Source organism: Penicillium arizonense, assembly GCF_001773325.1.
Source record: "Penicillium arizonense strain CBS 141311 chromosome Unknown PENARI_contig013, whole genome shotgun sequence".
Classification (NCBI taxonomy): Eukaryota; Fungi; Ascomycota; class Eurotiomycetes; order Eurotiales; family Aspergillaceae; genus Penicillium; species Penicillium arizonense.
The window spans coordinates 278,830-300,655 of NW_019173290.1; the positions used below are offsets into that span (position 1 = coordinate 278,830).

General features: G+C 50.9%; 7 protein-coding genes across 7 annotated transcripts; 3 read left to right on the forward strand and 4 right to left on the reverse strand.

The window, feature by feature from the left end:
- Positions 1–753: 753 nt before the first annotated feature.
- Positions 754–3,903, reverse strand: PENARI_c013G08299 (glycoside hydrolase family 31 protein; the record flags this gene model as incomplete). The annotated part of the gene is made up of 4 exons (XM_022633283.1): positions 754–2,434; positions 2,485–2,655; positions 2,708–3,115; positions 3,170–3,903. The coding sequence occupies 4 exons, from the start codon at positions 3,901–3,903 to the stop codon at positions 754–756; spliced, it is 2,994 nt and encodes a 997-aa protein (XP_022487059.1).
- Positions 3,904–5,622: 1,719 nt separating this feature from the next.
- PENARI_c013G02522 (putative C6 transcription factor (AmyR)) lies at positions 5,623–7,481 on the forward strand (the record flags this gene model as incomplete). Its single annotated transcript, XM_022633151.1, has 3 exons — positions 5,623–6,527; positions 6,579–7,029; positions 7,080–7,481. The coding sequence occupies 3 exons, from the start codon at positions 5,623–5,625 to the stop codon at positions 7,479–7,481; spliced, it is 1,758 nt and encodes a 585-aa protein (XP_022486885.1).
- Positions 7,482–8,607: 1,126 nt separating this feature from the next.
- PENARI_c013G05183 (3-demethylubiquinone-9 3-methyltransferase) lies at positions 8,608–9,678 on the forward strand (the record flags this gene model as incomplete). The annotated part of the gene is made up of 1 exon (XM_022633209.1): positions 8,608–9,678. One exon carries the CDS (start codon positions 8,608–8,610, stop codon positions 9,676–9,678), a length of 1,071 nt encoding a protein of 356 aa, XP_022487019.1.
- A 427-nt stretch (positions 9,679–10,105) lies between these two features.
- Positions 10,106–12,388, reverse strand: PENARI_c013G05133 (putative RING and UBP finger domain protein; the record flags this gene model as incomplete). Its single annotated transcript, XM_022633205.1, has 3 exons — positions 10,106–10,111; positions 10,163–11,311; positions 11,375–12,388. The coding sequence occupies 3 exons, from the start codon at positions 12,386–12,388 to the stop codon at positions 10,106–10,108; spliced, it is 2,169 nt and encodes a 722-aa protein (XP_022486903.1).
- A 655-nt stretch (positions 12,389–13,043) lies between these two features.
- Positions 13,044–14,074, reverse strand: PENARI_c013G11427 (ubiquitin family protein; the record flags this gene model as incomplete). The annotated part of the gene is made up of 2 exons (XM_022633362.1): positions 13,044–13,939; positions 14,053–14,074. 2 exons carry the CDS (start codon positions 14,072–14,074, stop codon positions 13,044–13,046), a joined length of 918 nt encoding a protein of 305 aa, XP_022486991.1.
- Positions 14,075–15,356: 1,282 nt separating this feature from the next.
- PENARI_c013G00471 (Zn(II)2Cys6 transcription factor domain-containing protein) lies at positions 15,357–17,817 on the reverse strand (the record flags this gene model as incomplete). The annotated part of the gene is made up of 3 exons (XM_022633095.1): positions 15,357–15,457; positions 15,511–15,709; positions 15,763–17,817. The coding sequence occupies 3 exons, from the start codon at positions 17,815–17,817 to the stop codon at positions 15,357–15,359; spliced, it is 2,355 nt and encodes a 784-aa protein (XP_022486847.1).
- A 1,334-nt stretch (positions 17,818–19,151) lies between these two features.
- On the forward strand, positions 19,152–20,948 carry PENARI_c013G10405 (CAAX farnesyltransferase subunit beta RAM1; the record flags this gene model as incomplete). Its single annotated transcript, XM_022633335.1, has 7 exons — positions 19,152–19,486; positions 19,651–19,806; positions 19,874–19,948; positions 20,018–20,145; positions 20,196–20,313; positions 20,363–20,632; positions 20,690–20,948. 7 exons carry the CDS (start codon positions 19,152–19,154, stop codon positions 20,946–20,948), a joined length of 1,341 nt encoding a protein of 446 aa, XP_022486860.1.
- Between the last annotated feature and the right edge of the window lie 878 nt (positions 20,949–21,826).

Below are 21,826 nucleotides of genomic sequence, written 5' to 3' on the forward strand. Positions count from 1 at the left end.
GCGCCCATAAGACGAACCCACAATCCCGATCCTTCCATGCCCTTTCCACAAGTATAGTTTCTTTCACGAGTACGGGACACGAGTCTATAAATTCACATGTCATGAAGGATGATTAGTCGCGTTACAGCCCGTGGGAAATTAAACATCCCTGTCAGCATTGAAAACCCCTGACACGGCCGGTCGAATCAGCGTGCAGAGAGGACTTGGACTTGGACCCCAAATTTGCAGGGTTGCCGGATGGAGATAGGGTTGCAATGGGACACGGGTGTTGATCTTTTTGTCGGGCTTTAGTCGGAGCTGGTTTTCTACCTTGCTGGGTTCGTGCGATGTCGGATAGGGCCTATTATGTCTTTCTTTCTTTTCTTTTTTCTTTTTTTCACTATGTATCGCTTACGCTGAGGGGATGTATCTATGGGGCTGAAAACGAGTCCTCTATATTTAGGCCGACTTTGCAATGCAGTCCGAGACTGATGATTGCATCTCGATGGGGATCGGAATCTATGGATGTTCATGGGCGATTTGGCAATGCGATCGGCAGAATATGAAATGTTTCTTACTAGCCTTGCTCAGTTAATTAAGGCAAGACCCTTGTATGGATCCTATATTCTACAGTCTACAGTGTAATAGTAAAAGAGATAGACTCAGAGTTGCAATCTATATGCAGTCTATTGATATTGAGGTCCACAGAGTATATAAGAGCGACACAGTTTTAGCACCACTGCAGCAGACACATTAGTCAATACTCCTCTTCATCTACCACTTAAGCACCCAGCTCTCACTAAAAGCACCCTCCTCCGTAAACTTCTCCAACCCACCAACGGACAACACATGCGCCGTGGCATTGTACCGCACAGAAGAAGCAGGGACAGCCTTGCCGTTAAGCGTAACAGAACCAGGCTTCTCAGACACACCCAGGACAGTAACATTAGCCAGAGGATTCGACTCCTTCCAGTCCCCCTTAGCGCGAGCACTCAAACTCGAAGCCTGCGCCTTGAAAACCACATTCAGCGTAGCATCAGGCTCAACACTCTCTCCATCATCGATATACAAATCACCGGCCGCGGTACCATTGCTAGAAAGCGCAGTCAGGAGCGACCATGGCGTGTTCCGCGCTTCCTTGGTGGTCAATGCGGGCTCTTGCATGGGCAGGACACTGCCACCGCGCACAAAGACGGGGATGTGGCCCAGTGGGGCTGGGATGGTAGTATTTACGCCTGGTTCCGCGTTGACTGCGGTTTGGGTGTACCAGTCGTACCAGATTTCGCCATGCTTGATGCCCGGGAAAACACCTTTGACGGTGGTGACTTGGGGTGCTAGGGCTGGGACGACCATGATTGATGGACCGAGTAGGAACTGGGTGTCGACTGCGGCTAGGGATGGATCTGTTGGGAATTCCCAGGCTAGCGCGCGCATGACGGTTGAACCGGTTGTGTGCGCTTCGTGGAAGAGGGTGTAGAAGTAAGGGAGGATGGCGTAGCGGATATTCATGGCGGTTTTTGTGGCGTCGATGACGGATTCCCAGACATAGGGTTCCTGCGAGTTCGCTGAGAGCGTGTTGTGGTTTCGGTAGAAGGGGAAGAAGGCAGATAGTTGCATCCAACGGTTGCAGAGTTCTTCGTCGCTGTTGCCGCTGAAGCCGCAGGTGTCGACGCCGAACATTGGGATTCCGAAGAGGGAGAATGAGAGGGCTTGTGGGATTGAGAAGAACATATAGGCCCACTTGGAGTAGTTGTCGCCGCCCCAGTGACCGGCCCATTTGCCGGAGCCGGCGAATGTTGAGCGGCCGATGATAAAGGGGCGCTTCTGATCGTCGACTGCTCTCAGACCGTTGTAGGTGGCGTTGAGGATTTGGTGGCCGAAGAGGTTGTGCACGTCGTATTCCTGGACCCCATCGGAATGAGTGGCATTGGGAGACACGGCGTGGACGGCCAGGTCATGACCGGTCTGGTCGTGGTTGAGCACATATGGCGGGTAGTTGATGTTGCGCACACCAGCAGTGGGTGTAGTTCGCAAGTAGGAGACGCTGGAAGACGGCTCAGAGCCACTTGTCGCGGCTGCAGCTTGGCTAGATGATGCTGACGACGCGGAAGCAGCCTCAGTCTTGTTCGTCAATTCGAATCCTTCAGGGTAGTCGTAGATCACATTGCCAGGCTCTCCGGGCAAGGAGGTACCGTGGACGGGGTTTAGGCTGAGATTGCCAGATCCGCAGCTACCAGTACAGAAAGAAGAGACTTCGCTCATATCAATCCAGATACCGTCGAGTGCAATCTTCTTCTGGTAAGCTACAATCTCGTTCGTCCAGAAATCGCTTGTGTTAGGGTTATGCCAGTCAGGGAAAACTGTATATCCGGGCCAGACAGCTCCAATGTATTCACTTCCATCGGGGTTCTTCAAAAAGACATTGCCCTTGTGACCGCGAGTATAGGTCTCGTAGCTGGACTACTGTCAGCAAGATGTTTGATTGAGAGCACACAATAGACTTACGCATCAGATTCGTTGTTAGGATTCGGTATGTAGATGGCGGAGTCGATAATAGGAACGTAATGACGGCCACTATTGTGCAGCTTGTTAAGGAACTCTTCACCCTCACTGTAGGAGTAGCGGTCCTTATCATTTTCGAAGTCACGGTAGGCATGCATATAATCAATGTCGTTCCTGAATAGATTAGCAAACTGCTCCTACTAAAATGATGAATGAACCAAATTACCAGATAGTCTCAAGCGGGATTTCAAACTTCTCGAAGTTTGAAACGACAGTTTCAAGAGCCGTCCAGTTCTTGTATCCCCAGCGACACTGGTGGAAACCAAGAGTAAAGTACTGCTGCAATGCAGGCAGTCCAATGGTGCTCAGTTGGTAGTTCTTGGTGACATCGGCCTGGGTAGGTCCCGAGTAGAAGGTGAGATCGATGCTCCCTCCCAGAGTGCGCCACTTGAATCCCTCGGGCTGCATGATTACTTCCTGGCCATGAGCGTTTCGTGAAAAGACACCATGCGAGTAGGAGACATAGTCTTTAGACTGATCAGCCTTGGCACTTGCAACCAGGGTATGGTCGCCGTTATCATTGACCTCGTAGTAGCGGGTGTCGAGATAGAAAGGATGAGACCCATACACATTGCTGATTGAATAATTAGTGTCAAGAACAAAGAGGTCTACCTCAAATACAACTTACTCGTCGATTGGGTCACCCTGGTCCGACGCATAGAGAGTCAAGGTGAGGTTGTCCAAGAGGCGCAGCTGCTGAAGATGCTCTCCAATACCGTAAAGATTGTAGTCTTTGGGCAAGGAGGTCACAAACTCAATAAACTGATCCTCAAACACCAAGCGCGAGCCGGTGGTATCAAATATGGCATCACCAGTAGCTTTGCGGGTAACCTTGAACTGGAAGGAAGGCTCATTAGACCAAGTGATCTCAAGATCGCTATCCTTCTTTGAAGCATGCTCATCCGACTTGGCTCGAGGGACGGTATTCTCATCCAACAAGAACCAAGAGGCATTCGACGAATCGATGTAAGTTGGGACAATTTGAACATTGAGTCGATCATTGGCGAGGTACTCAATCGACAAGTCCAGCGAGTCCACATCCGTACCGTAGGCATTGCATGCCTTGCCAGCCAACTTCAGAGTGGCGGTCAACCCCCTAGGAGACTCCTTCACATTGGATGCCTTATACCCAGGACAGGCCGACTGGGCATTAATAGCATCAGGATCATCGATATTGGCAATCAGGTTGGCACCAGCATCCGCATTAGCAGGCAAACTAAACTGGGAGTATGCAGCAGCCGAAGTAGAGGACGCAGAAGTAGAAGCAGAATGGGAAGAAGCCTTGGAGGCAGATGTAGAGAAAGCACCGTAGGCAGCCGGCACAAGGCAAGCACCCACGATGAAATCCGATAAACCAACCATGGCAACCGATTTCCGAGTCAATTGTTGAGAAGAAAGGCTGATGCTTAGCACTGCATGTCCAACCTGGGTCGTTTTTATAGTTGCTCGGAGCACGGGTCGCTGCACTATGGTACAACAGTTGCAGGTTTGCCCGAGAATTAGACCGACATCCCGAGACCGGCATGAGAATGAATCTCCGTTGATTCTCCGATGTTACGTAGGGAAACTGGATATGCCGAATCGCGTCCCTTCCCGAGTGGCTGAATGCTTTTGCGGGGTGAGGCGACTGAAGCTGGGGCTGGGCAATGTGGAGATCGTCCCTTGCGTTGGGAAGTGCATGTAGTGCAACCGGAAAGCTGTATGGACAGGGCATTGATCAATGCAGATCAGAATGGAATCCAGGTCTGTACACTAACATCGCCCATGTACAGTTGGAGGAAATCGTACCCTATCAGAATTTCGCCCTTCTTTCACCGTTTTGCGAGTCGTGTTCCAAGCCATCATTCAAGGGGTGTCAAGCACACCCCACTGTATGAATGAGTTAATTGCAAACTAGTAATGCTTCTGGAGAAGAGTCCAATGCCGTTGTCAGTCTGATTAGGCCATCCATATTGTATAGCCGCAAAGAGGCCAAGGCTCCAATTTTGAAGCTCTGAAGTGCCACAATGTCATAGTTCCACAATACTTTTCCAACGTAGCAGTCGGCAAAAATAGAGTCAAAGCAAGTGAGTAGTACGACATAAAATGACGATAATTGGGATAATCATACATCCACAGCGAAGAGAGTGTCGATCACCAGATTTGTGGCCTGTGATTGGTTAATTGCCCGATAAATGTCCGTCTGGCAAGTCAACAAGCTCTCGGACACGATGGAATGGGCATCATAGGTGAAATGCCGAGCTGCGGTGAGTCTTTTCTCACTAGTGGAGAAGCTTATAAGCACTCGTCCGGGAAGCAAAATGCGAGAAACCTGGAGTAACTCTGGAGCTCTACTTTCGCTGGAACCTCGGCTTTTTTTTTCTGGATATCTGGGGACCAGTCCTACTTCTTCTGAAGCTATGAGAGAAGCCAAATAAACTCATTATTGAATATGGCATGATCCAAGGGTAGGGAATCCCGCGAATGTCCTTTTTGCTGCCTCTCGGCTTCCCGAGGGAAAGAGATATTGCCGGCATTTCCAGAGTCAGATCCAGATCCAGAGCCAGAGCCAGGTCCAGAATATACTGGGTCTAGTGAGAAGCCGTGAAGAAGTTGATTGGAAGAGGGATGACAGGCCACTCGTGGAGCGAGGCTAGTGTCCACTCCATATTAATCAGGTTAAGCGGCGGTGGAAAATCGCGCATCCCAACCCACTTGGCTTACAGTCGGAGCCCTGAGATGTCAGGCATAGATGACTTGGCTCATGAGGGCATCAGATCTCGACCTGGCGAGGGGCGTATATCTGAGAGTGTACCTGGTGTACATGTACCCGTATACCGGATCAGTCGGAATAGGAAGAGGGAGTAGAACGAGGATGTCAATCACGGACCTTGTAGACCACCAAATCAGCAGGGAACAGACAGAAACATGCAAGCGAACTCGGGCCGACACTGCCCCTGATCTCACGATTCTTATATGAAGAAGTGCAGGGGCCTTGCGGGGATTTTCCACCCCGCCCTTCCCCAGGTTCTGTTATTCTGTTAAGTTATAATGTCGAGTTTTCTATCTTCACTTCTCTAACATCAGCCTTCAAATTCAAAAATGGACAAGCCGAAACAAGCGTGCGACAACTGCCGCCGCCGCAAAATAAAATGTTCCCGCGAACAACCCTGCGATAAATGCCAACGGCTCCTGTTATCATGTTCCTATAGCGATGTCCTCCGTCGCAAAGGACCGAAATTCCGAACGCTTTACCCGCTGGCTCCCGTCAATCCAGCCCGCGACGCCCCCGAAGTGTATCCCGAGAAGGATGTCCCGTACCGATTCGAGTCTCCCATTTCACCATTCAATATCGCCGATTCACAATTCGCCAGCCAAGACTTTTCCGATCATTTTTCACATCTACCACCGGAACTCGTTTCATCGCCAGGATCGACAGATTCAACAGTCGAATCGGCAAATGGATATGCACTTCCACATGCGAGACGTCTCTCGCCACAGATTCTGCTCGCGCATGTTAATGTCTATCTGAAATATTTATTCCCGATCATGCCAGTCGTGCGCGACGAGCAGCTGCGTCTGGATAGCCACCAGCCGGCACGGCTGTCGCCAAAGCGGTATGCGTTTCTGGCGTCTCTCTGTGCCGCGACGCATATCCAGTTAAAGTTAGATGGCGCCACACCGGTTCCAGATCCAGCTCGATTGCAGAGCATCGGGGATGGTCATTCGTTGATGTCGGGTGAAGAACTCCTGGCTGAGGCCGTGCGGGCGCGGCGCGAATGCGATGTTGTGGAGGAGTTGAGTACGGAGTCATTGTTGACTTCGTTCTTTTTGTTTGCCTCATATGGGAATCTGGATCGGCAGGATCATGCCTGGCATTATTTGTGTCAGGCTACCTCGATGGCGTTTACGCTTGGTCTACATCGTGAATCGACATTTGCGGATTATAGTGTGGAAGAAGCCGAGGAAAGGCGACGCATATTTTGGCTGTTGTTTGTCACGGAGAGGTGAGTGGATTAGATGGTGGATGGCGTGGACTGATACTAATCTGAGCGAAGGGGATATGCTCTTCAACAAGCCAAACCAGTCATGCTGCGCAGCTCGATTCATAAGCCACAGGTGCTTGGCTCGGAAGATCCTATCTTAGCATATGGGTTCATCAACTTGATCAACATCTTCGAAAAGCTCACACCAGACCTATACGATTGGCTATCGGCCGGAGGCGGAGATGGCATTTTGGAGAGACCATCGACTTCCGCAATCCAGTCGGGTCTATGCAAGAATATCTCATTGGATGGAGTACTTGAGATCCAGCAAGTTGATATCTTGATCACGCAGCAATGGTTGCAAGCAATGATGTGGAAATTGTCCATGAGCCATGCCACGCAACCTGGCTCCTGCGACGATGCAGTGCTTCCATTCCACCTCCCAGTGATGGTGGGCAAAGCCATGATGGGTGTGATCGGTGCTGCATCGCAAGGGGCGGTGGATGCACATGGGATTGGAATGGTAAGTCACTCCCGATACTGAGACCCCTTCAAATGCTGATTGTGCCATAGGAACAGAAACTTTTCGACATGGGTGCTTCTGTTGCAGATGTTACAGGATCTCTAGGATCAAAAGCCGTCCAACGACTAGCCGAGTCGACAATCGACCCGAACGAGTTGCTGTGGGGAATACTTCACACGCTTTCCCAGATTCGTGGCTCGCCTTCATACCTCTTGCCGACATTACTGGAGCGATGCAAAGCCGTGCTGGGGCTAGATGGCACCATCAACACGGGGAACTTCCTGCCTATCCTCGGTGCTGCAGTGCCGGATCACTTGGCTTCGTGGTCAGGCCAACATGTTTGGGATTATTCTGCTGGCTCAGAGGACATCCGCGAGATGCATGAGGTCGATCATGACCAAATTGAGTCGGTGCCACGGGAACTTGGCTTCCAGAGTTGTCTGTTGGGGTGATTGTCGCTCTTCTGTTGATTTGGGATGCGGGTTGCAGCATATGATACCACTGGAGTTTATAGATGGAGATTTGGGATGGAGCATCATTGGTATTGGATACAGAGAACACGAGCAAACGAATCATTCAATAAAGGTCTTGCAAGTACGTCGTTGTAAACAAGTTACGAAGAAGTAGGAGAATGAATCTTGGATGCACTATCAGAAGCCGATGAAGAGGGAGGGAAATATCCTCAGGAAGGAAACAAGGCTATCATAGAGCCTGAAGCATTAGACTCGACATCAATCATGGTAGATAAGAGTAGACTACATTTGTTTTCGTCGACGACGGGGTTGGGTGAGAGTGAGCTGGAGCACTGAAATACCTCTGGGATATAAAACTAACCTACGAAAAATCATTCTGATCTGAAAAAATCCTACGAGAAATTACTTTTTTGACACCCAAAAAGTTAAAAAATCCAAAAATTTGGGGTCAAAATGTTCATGATTTACCGTTCTTACCAGTAAAATGTGCACGAAATCCGCCATTTTGTTCCCCAAATTTTTTTGAAACTGCCCTTCTTCAAATCGAAACCTACGAGAAAAATAAAACCAGAATAGAAAAAAAGCACGAAATACTTTCCCAATATCAAACTCTATCTTCGATGTATGATTTTTAAGTCAGATAAAGTTCGTGAGATGGCACTTTTACCATAAACACACTTAAAATGATTTGATTTATTTCATTTTGAAGTTTCACAGCTCTATTTGAGGAACAATTATCCTAGGTATTCATTGACTCTAGTACACATCTATTAGAGTGCATATATTTTGATGTAGTTTGTTGATGTAGTCCTCTCTACCACGTGACTCGACCGTCAACGGCCTTGGCATGTTTGTTTCGGTATCGGCGAATCTCCAATTTGACGATCAGCTTCATGCGACTTCTTTCCCAATTGCTCGCAACAGCCCATATAATGCTCAACTGGTATATACTCAATTGCTCTTATTGCCAATCAGCACATGGCAAAAACTAATTATCCTTGACAGAGAACAAACCCGGGTTCCGCATCATCCAAAGCTCCCAGAGCCCCAACCCTCTAGAGCTAATTCTCCATTACCCTCCACTACCCACACCTCAACACCCGAAATGGCCTCCCTCCGACCAAGGACAACTCCCCTCCGAGCCCTCCGCTCAATCCAACCACTCACAAGACCCTCACCACTGGAATCAACCCTCTCCGCACGCCCAAACATCCAACCGGCAACGCAAACCCCAACCCCAATCCGCAAACACTCAACATCCTCCGTCTCAGCCGATGAACTCTCCCACTTCTCAGGGCTGGCCAGCTCCTGGTGGGACCCAATGGGCCCCTCCCGAATCCTGCACCTAATGAACCCCCTCCGACACGAGTTCATCGCATCCTGCCTAGCCGAAGGCTCAACCGAAACAGCCCCCTCACCCTCCACCCCCAACTCCGCAACCTTCAACTACCTAGACGTCGGCTGCGGCGGCGGCATCTTCGCCGAATCGCTTGCTCGCACGATCCCCCTGGACCCGAACACCGCCGCGCCAACACCCACGCGCGCCGCTTCAATGACAGCCATTGACCCGTCGACGAATCTAATCCAGATTGCGCGCGAGCATGCGCGCATGGATCCGACCGTTGATGCGCATTTGCGGAGTGGGAAGTTTAAGTACTTGAACACGACGCTGGAGGATGTACTTGCCTCAACTCAATCTCCCGAATCAACAACCACCACCACCGCCACCACAACCCCACCCCAATACGACATCGTAACCCTCTTTGAAGTCCTCGAACACATCGACCCCAAAACATCCAGCCCCCTCACATTCCTAACAAACTGCCTACGAGCCCTAAAGCCAGGCGGCTGGCTAATCGGCTCAACAATTTCACGCACGGTGCCATCGTTCATTTTAAACCAACTCATCGCTGAAGCGCCGTGGCCTATCGGTGTCGTGCCGCGTGGCACGCATGAGTGGAGCAAGTTTGTTAACCCGCCTGAGGTTAAGGGGTGGTTGCAGGAGGGTTTGATGAGGGCTGCTGACACGGGTGTTTCGAGGGGTGGGGCTGGTGTTGCAGAGGGTATGAGTTGGAAGTGTGTGGGTGCTGTTTATGTTCCTGGCTTTGGGTGGAAGATGGTTCCTGGGAGTGAGGATTGGGGGAATTATTTTTGGGCTGTTAGGAAGGGAGTTTGATTGTGTTTGTGTTGGGTGTATATTGCATTTTGCATTTTTGTAGGGATTGTATATTAGAATTGATTTGTTTGTTTTATTTTACCTTGTTTGAATATGTTTTGCTGTTATGGGTGTTGTGAAGATGGAACCTCTTCTTGATATTGATATATGATATTGATATTGATATATGATATTGATATTGATATATGATATTGATATTGATATATGATATTGATATTGACATTTAACTTATAACTCATCCAGTGTACTTATACACACATACTATGTACAATACAAGGCGAGCCTGTCCGAAAAACAGACCAAGCACAAGTACAAATTTTGCTCATAACACATTAACTCCGAACAAGAAAGCGCTCACATTCAGAAACAAACAAAGAGAAAAAGGAGGTATACTGCTTGGAGTAGAAACACTCAACAAAGCATCGATCTATCTCTTACCCTTCCCCTTCCCCTTCTTTTTCTTAGCAGGATCAGGAATACTAACCGTACCCTCAGTAACCTCCTCGCCCTGATCCTGCAAGCGCTGCGACCCACTAATAAAGAAAGTAAGATCGCGATTCTGCTCTGCGAGATCGGCATTCGAAGCCTTCAGATCCTCAACCTCTGCAGTGAGAAGATCAAGCCGCTGCATCATATTTCCATTCATGGATTTCTCCTCCTGCCAATTCTTCTCAAACATACGAGCCAGAGCCTCGAACTTGTCGGCGCGTTTCTCGGCGCGGGAACGGTCGTGGTCTAGCGAGGGGATCGTTTCTAGCGAGAGTGTATCATATTTAGATTGGAGGTCCTCGAGCTGGGAGGAGGCGGTGCTAGCGGAGATTTCTGCTGCGGCTGCTGCGGCGCTGGCTTGGGAGGCTTTGTCAACGGCACGCTCGACGACTTCTTCGAAGTAGGCGCGTTGGCTTTCGAGTTGGCTGGTTAAGAGGTGGGTGTATTCGACGCTCATGTTCTCGAGTTTCTCGCGGGGCACGGCGTCGCCCCAATCTGGTGGGTCGAGGGCGCTGTGGTCTGCTGCTGGGAGTTCGACGAGCTTGCCGTCTGTTTTGCTTTGGATGATGCGGTGGACGTAGGCGTCGCCTACATAGTCCCATACTCGTTGCGTGGTGAGATCCATTGAGAAGGCGTGGGCTGTTTCTTTGTAATGTTCGAAGGCGTGGGCGCCGTCATAGCGGCCGCAACCGACAGTTCCGCAGATTAGACAAGCCCAGAGGTTCATGTCCGCGTGGCATACTGCGCATTCTTGGGGTTCAGCGTCGGTTTCAGCGTCAGCGTTGCTTTTGCGGAAGTCGTCCTGTGTGTACCGGCAGATAGGGCAACCGCTGCCTTTCCATTTCTGCAGACAGGTGCAGTGAAAGACGTGTTGGCAGATGATTGTAAGTAATCCTGTGGTCTCATCCATTCGCTCTAGGCAAACGGGACATGTGGGCAATTCGATCAGGGCGGGAGTAGGCGGTGCGAGAGGTTTCCCAGTGAGAGTTGCCTGCCCAGCAGAAGAAACGGGAGGCCGAGTAGGAGTCGAGAGATTGGGTGACAACAGAGCACCATGCTCATCCGGCGAGAAAGCAGCTGAGGATTCTGGTTCCACAACCTGGATCTCAACCGTCTTAACGAACACCACATGGCAGGTTTCAGGCTAGCAAAGTCAGTCAGTATAAAACCCTCTCTCCAATAGCAGGAATCCAACATGGCGACATACCTCCATGCTATTAAAAACCTTCCCATTCCACTCCTTCTGCCACTCAACCGCCTTCCTCCCACTCCGAAACTTCATCAAAACCATATACCGATTCGCACGCGCAGTCCTAATCATTCGGAAATGACTAACCTCATCCCTAGTCTCCTCTCCGACGAACCCCAGAAAGTCAGGAGGCGACAAATAAGACGGCACAGCGAGAATGCACAGCGTAGTACAATCCCCATCAGGATGCAACGCAGACGAAGAAGCAGTCGCAGGGAACGGATACGCCGTAGCGCCCGCAGCAGAACCGCCCGGCGAAGCAACTCCCGACAAATGTCCCCGTAGCGTAGCCTGCTGCTCGCCCGGGTTCCGCGCTGCAGCCGCGGATCCCTTTAGGTAGGTGGGGTAGTCGTCATCGCGGGCGAGGTAGGGCGTTTCCTGCGTGTCGCGGTAGAGATGGACAATTCCCCAGATGCTGTCGGTGACTTTTTGGTCGAGGGGGATGTAGCGACCTTTTGTGCGCAGTCCGCCGAGGATGTCGGTGCCGATTCCGGCTGCTACTAGGTTCTCCGGTTCTTGGGCGGAGCTGCGCTTTGAGCTGCGTTTTGCGGTGTCTTTTGGTGGGGTGACCATGTCAATGCACTCTATTGTGACAGCGCCGAAGCGCTTGTCGGTTTTGAGGAGTGTAGGTGTGGGTTTGGAGCTTGGTGAAGTGGAGGAGGTGGAGGATAAGGTGTCCGGGGAAGAGCGGGAGGAACTGGTTCGCGGTGGGGTTGTTGTGACAGGTGAAGAGAGGGTAGAGGGATGTTTTTGGCGATGCGCGAGAGTTTGCTGTGTGCTCAGTGCCTGGTTGTCTCCAGCGCCTGTCCCTGATATTGGTGACAAGCGACTGGAGCTTGGAGACTTGCTTCGTTGGAACGGTTGGAAAGCTTCCCTTGCAGAGTGCAAGGCCAGAGAGGAACCCGCTGATGCCAGGCTATCTGGATTGTGCGAGAGGACCTGAACATTTATATGATAGAAGTAAGCGGGCATCCCGAGTGATGGGATCACATTGCCTGGAGGTTCGAGATGTTGAAAGTACAGTGATGATAACGGCTGATAAGGATGGGCTTACCTAATCTTTGGATATCCTGAGGTCGGGAAGTGAAGGCGGTGAGGGCGGTGAGGTGCCACCGGTTCCTAGCACCGGTGAGTGGCAAAGAGGCAAAGAAAAGAAAAATTTAGATGATTGTAGAAGGTTTGTTGGATAATTGTGAAGGTAAGGTGGCAAGAGCCAGAATTGTAGCAAGTTGTCTAATGTGCCCCCTTGATGTGCCCACTATAGGTTTTGCTTTGGGATCTACGTCTCCACCTACTGTGGATAGAGCACAACGCGGATGATGTATACAAGGCTGAAAATGTAAAGCAGTCTACACTGACATTCTACGCATATATCTACCATATTCAACACAAGAAAAAAAAAGTAGAGACCAGCAAGTAAGGCTTGGTACAATTCATAGGATAACTAGTAGATAGAACTAGGTGATCACATCAAGGATAAGAACAGAGGTGTGAACGTGAACATTGAAGGAAAGGCAAAGATAAAAAGTAAAAACGGAAGCCTCAGCTTCGAAAAACCGACCAAACGCCATGCAGGTCATGTAGAACCCATCGTAGTCGAGAAACAAAGAAGCATCGTGTACATCATCTACTGACCACCACGCAGACGGAGCACCAAGTGCAGGGTGCTCTCCTTCTGAATGTTGTAGTCAGAGAGGGTGCGCCCGTCCTCCAGCTGCTTACCGGCGAAGATAAGACGCTGCTGATCTGGGGGAATACCCTCCTTGTCCTGGATCTTGCTCTTAACGTTGTCGATGGTGTCAGATGATTCCACTTCCAGCGTGATGGTCTTGCCAGTGAGTGTCTTGACGAAAATTTGCATACCACCTCGGAGACGGAGGACAAGGTGTAGAGTGGATTCCTTTTGGATGTTGTAGTCGGACAGGGTGCGGCCATCCTCCAGCTGCTTACCAGCAAAGATGAGACGTTGCTGGTCAGGGGGGATGCCCTCCTTATCCTGGATCTTTGACTTGACGTTATCGATGGTGTCCGATGACTCTACTTCCAGAGTGATGGTCTTTCCGGTGAGGGTCTTCACGAAGATTTGCATACCACCACGGAGGCGGAGGACGAGATGGAGGGTGGACTCCTTCTGGATGTTGTAGTCGGAGAGAGTGCGACCATCCTCAAGCTGCTTTCCGGCGAAGATCAGACGCTGCTGGTCAGGAGGGATACCCTCCTTATCCTGAATCTTGGACTTGACGTTGTCGATGGTGTCGGAAGACTCAACCTCAAGAGTGATGGTCTTTCCGGTGAGGGTCTTCACGAAGATTTGCATACCACCACGGAGGCGGAGGACAAGGTGAAGGGTGGACTCCTTCTGAATGTTGTAGTCGCTCAGGGTACGGCCATCCTCAAGCTGCTTGCCTGCGAAAATCAGGCGCTGCTGGTCAGGAGGAATGCCTTCCTTATCCTGAATCTTGGACTTGACATTGTCGATGGTGTCGGAAGACTCAACCTCGAGAGTGATGGTCTTGCCGGTCACTAGTGGCAAAAGAATGTTAGCAAGACTGTCAAAGAAGCCGGCGGCCAGGTGGCGAGGGAAGTAGGAAAGCCGGGAAGCCGGGTGAAGTCGGTCAGGGACAAGGGGAACTCACGGGTCTTGACGAAGATCTGCATGGTTGCAAGATTGAAATTAGATTCAGTGAACGCAGTAGAAAGAGTATGGGAAGGTGGGAAAGTAGAAGAGCACCGGAGAGTTGAAAGGAAAAGAGAGGGGAAAGTCGGCTTATGTATCGATGAGGGGGCGAAGCGTCTTAGTCAGGCAAAGTGACGCGAGATGGCCAGTGGCTTGTGCCAGAAGATGCCGGATGTGAGTCAAGAGGGTGCCTGGGAACAGCCTATCACTCCTGCCTATCGTTGACGCCACCACCGAAAATTTCAACCTGTCGGGTAAACATTCTAGAAAATAGCTTATTAATCGATATATTATACTTCTGCCATACCACAACGGAGTACTGTAGCTATTTCTTTCACTTACCGCAATGTTCCAAGGGGTGATGACGTTGCTTATCGCAAAAAGAGGGGGTGGGCCTACGCTAATGCCAGAAGGTACTTGGTACGGGGCTGTATGCGGCAACTGCCTCTGCGCCTCGGGTACCCTGTACCCGCTTCCAAACTTAGCTCAGGTCAGATGATATCCCGGATCCGGTTACACCGCCTCGTTATACTTCAGTAGTCAACACTTACCCTTACACTAAGGTTGAATTTAAAGAGATTTCACGGAGTATATGGCCCGAAGCCCATTCAATAAGCAATATATAAACAAACGCTTGGAAAATCCACACTGGTCCGACGACGCCTCTTCCCGGATCCAAAGGTCGTGACAATTGGGACAGTCTGCAACACCCCGTTCTTCACCTTCAGAGCCTGGTAAACTTTGATTGTTGCGTCAGTGGCGGGTGCCAGGTGCCACAATGAAAACAAAACAAAAAAACACCTTCGGCCGTACACGGTCATGACAGTCGTGATTGATCCTCGTTCATCGCTGGAGACAAAGCTATGCGAAGAAAGGTATACACCAAAGACAAGAGCAAAGTAACAAGTTAAAAAAAATGTGTGAAAAAATTGACAATGACCAAGGAGACAGGAAAAATAAAATAAAATGAGTAAATGAGACAAGACCAAAACAAGGCTGAAAAAAAGAGCTAATGAAAGTCGGTTCACCCTGGGAACCACAATACAAGCAAGAGGGCCACCTCACTAGGAGGTGTCCGTCGGAGTCATCGTTAAAAGAGTGGAAACGTATGCGCTCGCGCATCGTCACGACCAAGTTGGCATATTTTCTCATCCAGTTCGTGTCATTGAGCAAATCAAAAACGAAATCGCGGAACTGTACTCGCTGCTGGAAACAATAGTCGTGTAAATATCATCATCATAACGCGTTTGCGCATCGGGTCATTTAGTTGGCGCGAATCACCAGTCGCGACACAAACTTATTTGATAGGCAGTCGAAATCGCCCCGGTTGAATTTGGAGCCGGAGCGGCTGCGGAGGTAGCTCTCTGGAATGTGGGTTAGTCAAGAATCCACAGAGTGGGAAGGGGGTGGTTCTTACCATGCTGCTCGACGTGTTGGCGCACTTCTGTCATCGTGTTACAGACATCGGGGTTGGAGTAGAGGAGTTGGTGGTGCTTTTGCGAGTCCCATTCGGTGAAGGGAGGCAGCTTCTGGGAGATAGCCTGGAAGAGTCCGACAATGACTCCCACCGGGGTGGTCTCCATGTCGGTACAGAATTTGTCTACGGCAGCATGGTCCTACTCATGGTTAGTATGGCTGTGCATTATTCTCGTTTCGGATTCGAACTTACCGGTGTGCGGTAGTGGCTGTCGAACTGCATCTCCTCCCAAACTGCCAGCAAAATGGAGGCCAGAATGAAAATCGTGGGCCAGTTCTTCAGCTTGTCTCCACTGTACACGCTCGAATAGAGTGCTGAAAGCTCCTCCAGCACATCCTTCTGCAGCTCACGCCACATGCTAGCCATGGCACACTTGATCTGGAAATTGATCATGACGGGAGCCATGGTCTTGCCAGAGAACTTGGAGGACTTGTCCTCAATCTTGCCCACGAAACCTTCCTCCTCGCCGATACCCTCAACCATGGTAACATGGAGGGTAAGATTGTAGGCAACGATTAGTTTCAGCGCCTTGCGGATGACAGGTAGCTTGGTGCGGAAGTAGAAGCGGAAAGCAGTCTTGAGCATCTGTGTCAGGAACGGTGTGCCCTCGAAGTAGTCATCGACAAACTTCTCAAAGGTACCGTTGCCGTCGATGTGACGGTCGAGATAGTCAGATAGCATGGCATGCGAGATACCCTCCATACCAGCGGAGAGCTTCGCAGTCTCGACCTCGTACTGTGTCGGATCACGCTGCATCGACTCGATCCAGTCGACGGTGAAGCACTGCTCATCTCGCACATACACCTCGCGGGCGTTGATCGGCAGGATCTGGCCATACCCGTGAGTGATGAACAGCGTGCGCTCCTGGTCGGAGAATCCCTTGATATTGCCGACCGAGAATCCCATGGAAATATGGCGCTCGTAATCGGCCTTCCAGTCCTTCATGAAATACCCAATCTCCTTGATATCAATGCGAGTACATGGCACCTGCCATAACCGGGCGTGGGATGGCTGGCATCCTGCACACGGCTCGCCCTTGTCACAAGTCTTCTTGAGGAACTTGCAACGCAGACAAGCACGCAACTTCCGGATCTCGCTGGCTTGCTTGCGCTGGTCGGGCTTGAGAGGGCCCTTTCTCTTGCCGACCCGCTTTTCAGTCTCAGGCTTACCGGTCTGGGACTGCTTGCGGACCTTGGTCTCGGATGTTTTGGCGGCAATGGGGCTCTTGCGGGATGGTTTCCGGCTTGGTGGCGAGGCCGACGATGCCTGGGAAGATCCCGATGAGCGGGCGGGCGATGTGGACTTCTTGATCGGAACTGGAATCGGCCGCACCATTCCACTGGGGCTGACGGCGGATGGCGAACGAGAGCCTGACGAGGATTGCTCACGACGAACGACGGCGCTGCTGGTCGGGGAAGGGTGAGGCATGCCGATCGAGCTGCTGTGGCTGTGACTATGACTATGGCTGTGACTATGGCTGTGACTGTGGCCATGGCCATGGTTATAACAGGGTAAGTCCATGTTGTTCTCGGAGCCTGGGGAGCCGATCGGATTCGCAATATCCACAAAGCTGCCGTATGAGGTGGAATATGAAGACTCTGAAAGGCTGCGGTCGTGCAGTGTCTGAGTGGGATTGACGAAAACACCTTGTTCAGGGAAGCCAAAGTCGAGAGAGCGGCGATGGTCCACAGTACTCCAACCGTTGTCGCTGCTGGAACTGGTCAGGGAGCGGACTTCCAGATATGTATCCGTGGGGGAGCTGCTCTCGAGCACGGGGTGCGGGGCATATGAGAAGTCCGGAGGTCCGTTGGGGAACGCCATCAGATCCGCTTGAAAGTCCTGATACGTGAATGGCACCATATCAACCGGTGCTGACATGGGTAGATAAGGACCATCGAGCAAGCCGGCGTTCATCTGGCCCTGGCCAGTCATGAGATCCACCGGGGAAGACTGCATGGGCATGCCATAACTCGTGGTAAATTGCGGCGCTGACGGGTCTTCGGGTGAATATGGAAGGTGTTGCTGGTGAGGGGTGTGTTGTAGCGGTTGAAAGTGCCAATCGACCATGAGATTCGGATCCTGGGTCACCGACTGTTCTAGAGGGTGACCGCTGGTTTGCAAAGGCGAGAGACCGTGGCCTTCTTCGGACCGTGGGGGCTGATCTACTACTGGCCAGTGTTGTAGATAGCCTCTGGAGTCGTAATCGACCCCAATAAGGCCATCGCTTGATATATCGACATTGGACATGACTGATAGGTGAAGTTGAAGGGGAGGAAATAAAGGACCAGCCTGGATGAGAGGACCTTCTTCAGAAGAGTCACACAGGCAAGAAGAGAGAAAGTGAGGCGGTGGGGGGGACGAAGCAGCGGTGAGGAAGAAATGCGCTAGGGGACTGTGGGGAGTGGAGAGAGGATGTGGAAATATCTTGCTTCCACGACACTAAGATAGTGTTGAGGGGGACACTTGGCATTGAGGACAGGGATTTGAGATTGGAGAGATTGGAGAGATTGGCGAGAGTGGGTGGTTGGTGAGGTGGTCTCGGTCCCATGATCTCGGAGATCTATTGAACTTTTGCCTAATTGGGTTGCCTGCCTTCTACATACTTCATATGCTCTTGTAGCCAACTCTAGTCTATGTACTACGTACCATTATACATTGTACTACACTATTAGACTGGGGCTCTATCTTGCTATGTTTACCCATATTTATCTCCAATCTATGGTAAGACACGGGAACAAGTCGGGACGGGAGATCAGTGGGGAGCACGAAAAATGAGCCACATCACTAGTCGCTAGTGCTAATACAGATCAGCCGTGGCAATAGGATGAGCACGATCTGACAGTCGGATCATGTTATACGCTTCATTCCTAATCAGACCCAATCACAGAGAGAATTCGTATAGCGCGTAACGCCATACCGCATCAGTTGGCTAGTGGGCCAGTTCTGGATGCTGACCGCGCAGTGTTGAGGATGTCCTACTTCCCTGATTTCCATACCTAGGTATAGCCAAGGATAGAAGACCAAGGATAGCCACGCTATGTTAACCGTTCAGTTAGCCTAACCGTCACGAACCCTAGAGTCGACAGGTCACTTCAATGCAAGGGAGAAGCATAAGAAAACAGAAAATTGGATCCATCACATCATGGCGATTGGCCTATGCAGGACATCTTCACGGAGCAATAGCCTCTATGATTTGGCCCACGAGAACTCAACCCTTTTGGTGGCTTGGCTTCTTTTTTTCTTTTTTTTTTTTTGCCTTTTTTTATGACCTAAACCTGATTCGGAAGATTCAGTAAGAGAAAATATGCCGAAGTGAAACAAAATAGTCGCATACTATCCAAACCCATGTATGTAAAAGTGAAGTTGAGCAGAATTGTAGTGAAGTAAGTGGAAGGAAGTGGGAAAAAAACCCCGCGGGAGAACAATGAACAATCTTAACTCTACACATTCATGTAAGAACAATAGCAACACCTCTCTTTCAACAAATACAAAACTTCGACTCCCCCTTGATGCCGGGGAAACGAAAAGTTCGATTCCAGCGCACTCAAACAGTCCAGCCCACCACACGCGCAGGAAAAACAATGACCGAAAAACCGCGCCCGGGGATCCCGGCCCTGTTCACGCAGCCGCCGGCCATCCGTGACCCGCTCATCACAGAAACAATTGATCTGCAGAATGCAACGCTTGAGAAATGCTTGCCCTTTCTCAAGGGAATTCACAGTAGTCAGAAAGGCCCTTTCAATGCTAGCGGGGTGCCGGCACTCCTCCGCGACGATCATGTCGGATACCTCTATGACTCCCTAGAGGACTATCCCGCGGGCTTTGTAGCTATGGACGCTAGCCGCCCGTGGATGGTGTACTGGGCACTGGCGAGCTTTGCCATGCTGGGCGAGGATGCGAGTCGATTCCGCGAACGGTGAGTGTACCTTGCTTTTTCGCCTGCCTTCCCGCTTCCATTGCTTTTTTCTGTCACATAAAGCCTCTCGGGGGAGGACCTGGAGGACATGGAGGACCTCAAAGGGGGAAAGGATCGACTATTTACGACAGTATAAATGGCTTTCTCTAACATGTGCAATACAGGGTGCTTGCTACGCTTCGGCCTATGCAGAACTCCACCGGTGGCTTCGGTGGTGGCCATGGTCAGATATCTCATCTGGCAGGAAGTTATGCGGCCGTGCTGTCGCTGGCGATGGTAGGAGGCCAGGAGGCCTTTGGATTGGTCGATCGACACGCGATGTGAGTTGTTCTCTTCGCCGGCAGATTCCTGCATGTGCGTGATGTGCGTTCTGACCCGGGTTTTCAGGTGGCAATGGCTGGGCCGCTTGAAGCAGGCCGATGGGGGCTTTCGTGTTTGCGAAGGCGGGGAGGAAGATGTGCGGTAAGCCCCATGCAGATGCAGCTCATATGTCCCCCGTGCTGGATCCGTGGCTCTGACATGTCATTGCAGAGGCGCGTATTGCGCTATGACGATCATCTCGCTACTGGACCTGCCACTGACGCTGCCTCCGGATTCTCAAGCGCGGCTGGCGGGTCTGGAGACGTTGACTCATGGTCTACCCCAGTATCTCTCACGATGTAAGAGTCGATGGATCAACTTGGTTGATAAAGTGCTGACATCACTCTAGGCCAAACCTTTGAAGGGGGAATCTCTGGAAGCCCTGGGTCAGAGGCCCATGGCGCTTATGCTTTCTGTGCGTTGGCATGTCTATCTATCATGGGGCCCCCAGAGGAGATATTCCACAGGTTAGTGCTACTGGCGGGATGCTTTGATCGGATACTAATAGCCTTTAAGACATATGGACATTCCAATGCTGGTATCTTGGCTTTCTGCCCGTCAGTCGGCCCCAGAGGGCGGTCTTTCGGGACGCACAAACAAGCTAGTAGACGGGTGCTACAGCCATTGGGTCGGAGGATGCTGGCCGTTGCTCGAGTCGGCCTTGAACGGAAAGCCGGGCAACGCCGAAACGCCAGTTGGCAGTCTATTCAGTCGCGAAGGTCTGACAAGATACATCCTTGGATGCTGTCAAGGCCACACCGGAGGTCTTCGTGACAAACCGGGCAAGTATGGAGCCCCTTCTCCATCGCAGAATTCCCGTAGGTGTAGCTGACCAAACCCCAGACACGTCGATTCATACCATACCTGCTACGTTCTGGCAGGCTTGAGCGCAACCCAACATAACCACTACCGCACAGACTCGAGTGTCTCCAGCGGGGGGTTTGCATCAGCATTCTCCTGGAAGTCTACGCCATCTCGCGCCGAGGACAGTGTCTTTGACAAATCCGATCGGCTGGAACCCTTGCATCCCCTGTATGTGATCCCACACAAGGCAGCGGAGAAAATGCGGCTCTGGTCCGAAGCCCAGCCTTTCAATGTCTGACCTGAAACGGATTATCACCCGAAACAAGAAGACACGGGGCCATGCGCCACGGAGGAAACCCAGGTGAATGTGGTAGATCGCAACATTGGTAAATAGGAGCTCTGGGCGAACCTATCCATGCATGACCTGGTCATCCTAGAAATTGCAAGCCCCGCGATCATAGTAACATGGGAGCCACGCGGATAAGTCACATGGGGAATACGAAGAAGACGCAAGGGATATACGACTGGGAGTCCGAGAAAGAGCCCACGTATCGTCATAGCAGTCAATTCTATTTCCGTTCCATTCTTGCAAGAATGATATTCAGATCTATTCTAATGTTTGCCACATGCACGAGGCCCAAGAGGGCAAAAGTAATCAAATAAAACTCAACGCCCTCCCACATATGCCAGCTCATCACTGCATCCGATGCCTGTCGAGTAACTCTCTGCATTTCCCTCTTAACTCTTGTCTCCCTTCTGCACAACATTCCCCCTCGCCAATCACCGCCTGAAGAAAAGTGCGCGTCTCCATATGTATATCAAGGGGCGGCAAATTTACTTTCTCTAATGCGTCTACTGCGGGGCAAAACAACAACGCTACTTTGTGCACAGAACGCCGAGGCCATAGCCCTCCTAGTATTGTCCCGGGCATTAACAGAACAGTAGATAAACGTCACTTTTCTGCAGCCATTGCAGCGCATCTTTCTAGGTCCCATTTTAGTCTCCGAGTCTATCGATCGGCGAATTGGGGATTCTTCTCACCCCTGTCCCTCGGTTCTCTCTCTCTCTCTTCGGTTCGAATCTACTGGTGAAGAGACGTGCCAACGCATCAGTCTTAAATCCGCCGAACGGGCCACGAAACAGGACTTGGGTAAACTGTACAGTTCCTTGAGCTTT